Genomic DNA, 4,287 nt, shown 5'->3' on the forward strand with positions numbered 1-4,287 from the left:
AAATGGGTCAATATCATTAAATGATTAAAATAATCTTTTAAAATTTGTTTGAAAAATATGTTTTTGTTTATTGAGATTTTTAATAAAATAAAAATGAAGTTTTATTTTAATTACGTAATTTGTCTTAATTACATAGGTTAGTAAGAAAAAACTAGGATTTTACACTAAGAACCATTGATTTATAACTCTAGAACACTATCACTAATAATTTCAATGGATTTCACTAATTTGCTTCCTTTTCCATGAAAATTTTGTGAATAGAAGAAAACTGACGTTGACAGAATGTGTATATAATGTTGGAGTCTGTCTGCATGGCTAAGGTTAAAAAATGAAAGACAGTTAAAGAGGTTAGAGCATTTTTCTTCCATATTAAAAAAATCAACTATCTCTGTTATATTGAAGTACTCAAATATGTAATTACAATACATATGATAAAAGAATTTAAAGAATGTCTAATACAATGTCTACAAGATAAAAAAAAATAAAAGGAATTATACAAATAGAATGATCACACAAGACAGCACCATACATGGGTATGTCTTCATTTCTTGATTCTCAAAAAATTGAGAAATGGTTTCTCTGGGACAGGTATCAACTTCACAAGCCAACCTATTGGCCAGGAAACTGCAGCTAGAGCAATGCAGATAGCCCATTGCCCCCAATTTAGCCTCTCTGTGTCAGCAAATTTCTTTAGAAACTCAACCATAACAACCTGAAGGATTATTGTTATGGCAATGATTCCTAAAAACAACTTGCTCCTGTGTATGCCTTTGAATACATTCCTCTTCTCCATCTTCCTTGCATTGAACTCATTGAACACTTGACAGAGAACAAATGTGTTGAAAATCAATGTGTCATTTACCCCTGATGTCACACCAAAGATAGACTCACCTTTGAATTGAAGAGTCAGCAAAACTGCTATCTGGTACAAAGCTTGAGCCAATAGATTCCTCCACATGACATTGGTGATTAGAGGTTTTGTTCTACCAACTGGTGGTTTGTCCATCAATTCATTGGTGGGCTTTTCTGTTGCAAGTGCCAAAGCACCTAATGTGTCCATGATCAAGTTCACCCATAATAATTGTACTGCTGTGAGTGGCACTTCCCCTGCTGATACTGCTGCCACAAAGTTGATAGCAAGTGCTGCAACATTCACTGTCAACTGAAACTGAATGAACTTCTGTATGTTGTTGTAAACACACCTTCCCCACCTTAAGACAGTCACCACAGATGCAAAATTGTCATCCAAAATAACAATGTCTGAGCTCTCTTTGGCCACTTCAGTACCTTGAATTCCCATAGATAGTCCAATGTCAGCTTCTTTGAGTGCTGGTGCGTCATTTGTGCCATCCCCGGTAACAGCAACTACATGGCCTTTCTGCTTCAGACATTGAACCATTAGAAGTTTGTCAAAAGGAGAAGATCTGGCCATCACACAGATTTTTTCCACCTTCTCCAGCCTCTCTTCATGTGTGTAGTTGCGAAATTCCTCTCCTTCAATCACTGCTCCAGCTGTGTCCTGATTTGGCTGGAGTATCCCACATTCGCTTGCTATAGCCCTTGCAGTGAAAACATTGTCACCTGTGATCATTTTGACGTTCACACCAGCCTTTTGGCAAGCTTCCACAGCCTTCTTCACCCCTGGACGACATGGATCCTTAATCCCAACCACCCCTAACAATGTTAAACCACTGTCTTTCACTTTCCCCGTTGTGTTTTCATCTCCAAGCTCTTCCTCAGGTACTTCTACATGTGCAAAAGCAATGCAACGAAGACTACTAGCTGCCATACCTTGAATGATGTGCTCAAACTTCAACATTGTATCAATGTCAAGATCTTTCACAGTACCAGAAGCATCATAGTATCTTGAGCACATCTTTAGTACCATCTCAGCTGCTCCTTTCCAGTGAGCATTAACTGTGTTGTCTGCCTTCCTTCTCAACAAAACTCCGCTTTTCTTCTTCTTTGAGTTGAAGGTCTCAACCTGAATGATGGAACAGCTTTTTGTCAAGTGCTCCATCTCCATGTTCAATTCCAAAACTGCCCAAGATAGGATGGCCTTTTCTGTGGGACTGCCTGAAAACTCAAATTCAGAACCTGATTTGTTGGACTTTTGCACACTACCAGTTGTGTTTAGAGCCACCCCTTCTTGGATAAGTTGAAGAACAATTGGAGCAACCTTTGAGTTGGCATTCTCAGTTTCTGCCACGGGTTCTTGGCCAATCCAGAACTTGGTTACTTTCATCTCATTGAGTGTGAGAGTCCCAGTCTTATCAGTGCAAATTGTGGTGGCAGAACCCATTGTCTCACATGCTGAGAGCTTTCTCACCATTGCTTGGTCAGCCATCATTTTCTTCATTGAATAAGCCAGAGTGAGCGTCACAGCCAATGGAAGACCCTCGGGGATTGCAACAACAACAATGGTCACTGCATCAGCAACAATTCCCACAACAGCATTCATTATATCATCAAACTTGGTCTTGCTTCCATTGTACTCTCTGACCCCCTTGTCATCCTTCGTGTTCCCTGTGAAGTACCTAACCAACAAAACAACAAGGACAAGAAAAGCCACAGCCAAGCCAACCTTTCCAATGGACGATGTTAGCTTGTTTAGCCTCTCTTGCAAAGGAGTTTGCTCATCATTATCCCGGCTTATCGAACTCATCATTTGGCCCCATGTTGTGTTCATACCAACTGAGGTAACGAGCATCTTCGCATACCCATCAGCCACCTTGGTGCCTGAGAACAAAAAAGGGTGCTGTCTACTAATCTCAACATGATCACTCTCTCCTGTCATGCTTGATTCATCCACTCTAAGTGAATGCCCTTCAATGAACAACCCATCTGCTGGCACTTGATCCCCAATCTTCAAGCAAATGACATCACCGACAACTATTTCAAAGATTGACAAATGCTGACGCCTCCCACTTCTCACCACATCAATTTGTATGTCATTGCTCACCTGGGACAGCTTGTCAAACTGTCTGTTCTGTCTGAAGTTGCTCACTGCTGACAAGGAAACCACAATGAACACTGCAACGAAGATGCTTCCACCATCGTACCAACCTTCTTTGATTCCATGTTCCTTGATGCCAAAGCCAAGGGAAAGAGCAGCACAAGCCAAAAGGATGAGAATGGTGACATCCTTAAAGGCTTCCACCACAAAGTGGAAGAACCCTTTGGAAGGTGGTTTGTGGTAAGTGTTGGAACCAAACACGTGTGTTCTACGTGTGATGTCTTCTTCATCATCACCACCACTACCACCTTTGATACCATACTCGAGATGGGTTTCAAGGGCTGTCGCCACCCCTTCAACTCCACCAAATGTATCAAGGCTCTGAAGGTCTTTTTCTTTGACAATATCCGTGAGGACTGTTTGGTCAATACCAAAGGAACGGTGAGGGCTCAAATCAACCATGACGAAATATGGCGGTGGTGTTGGTGTAGGTGAGACTTTTTCTTTGATTTTGTATGTTTTGTTTCGAGCAGAGAGTGACATGATAGCTCGGGAGCAGTAGATGGCCATGAATGCAGAGTGCCATCTTTTATTGGATGCACTAACAGAGTTCGATGCATTGAGAAGCATCTCTATACTGTTAAACTTCGTAAGAAAGGGCATTGTCATTTTCAAGAACAAGATGACCACAAACTTATTCAATAGAATAGATAAACTTCACCGCAACAAAAACAATAGTGAGAAGAGAAGAAGAAACACAGTATTATATGGAGAAGACAATGAACAGAAAGAAGGAAGATATTTTGTAACACAGTATGTGTAGGATCAACAAAAGATAGCACAGCTGCTGCGATCTCTATACGTGAAACTGTTGTATGCAAATTGTTGGTGTTCAGATATGTTGGAACAACTAAACTTTTATATGTACCATGAGATGATTGCATATCTATCTATCTGTATATAAAGGATTAACAACGCGTTTTGAGTTACAGAGATTTCTTATTATTCAAGCAATAACTCATTTCCGTTATGAAAAGAAGGTATGTTTCCCACGATGTTTCAGCTATTTCATATCAATTTGTTTTTTCGAAGTACCATATGATGCTACGAGGAAGGTGCAACACATAACCTTTACTTTATAAAATAATAATATATATTAATAATTTAATTTTAAAACTGTAATTAAAATATTAATAATGTAACTAGTCGTTTGTTTCTTTATTATAATTGCTTTATGTTCTTACTTTTAACGTAGTTAATCTTTCAAACAGACGAAAAGATTCCTTTCTTTTGTCGACTTCTCCGTTCCTTCTAACGGTAGTCAATATCTT

At 39.4% G+C, this 4,287-nt stretch overlaps 1 protein-coding gene across 1 annotated transcript; it reads right to left on the reverse strand.

Annotated features, from left to right (window-relative positions):
- Window positions 1-348: 348 nt before the first annotated feature.
- On the reverse strand, window positions 349-3,927 carry LOC106773700 (putative calcium-transporting ATPase 13, plasma membrane-type). Its single transcript, XM_014660475.2, has one exon. It carries the CDS (start codon window positions 3,623-3,625, stop codon window positions 542-544), a length of 3,084 nt encoding a protein of 1,027 aa, XP_014515961.1. The 5' UTR covers window positions 3,626-3,927; the 3' UTR covers window positions 349-541.
- Window positions 3,928-4,287: the final 360 nt, after the last annotated feature.

Source organism: Vigna radiata, chromosome 1 (assembly GCF_000741045.1).
Source record: "Vigna radiata var. radiata cultivar VC1973A chromosome 1, Vradiata_ver6, whole genome shotgun sequence".
NCBI lineage: Eukaryota > Viridiplantae > Streptophyta > Magnoliopsida > Fabales > Fabaceae > Vigna > Vigna radiata.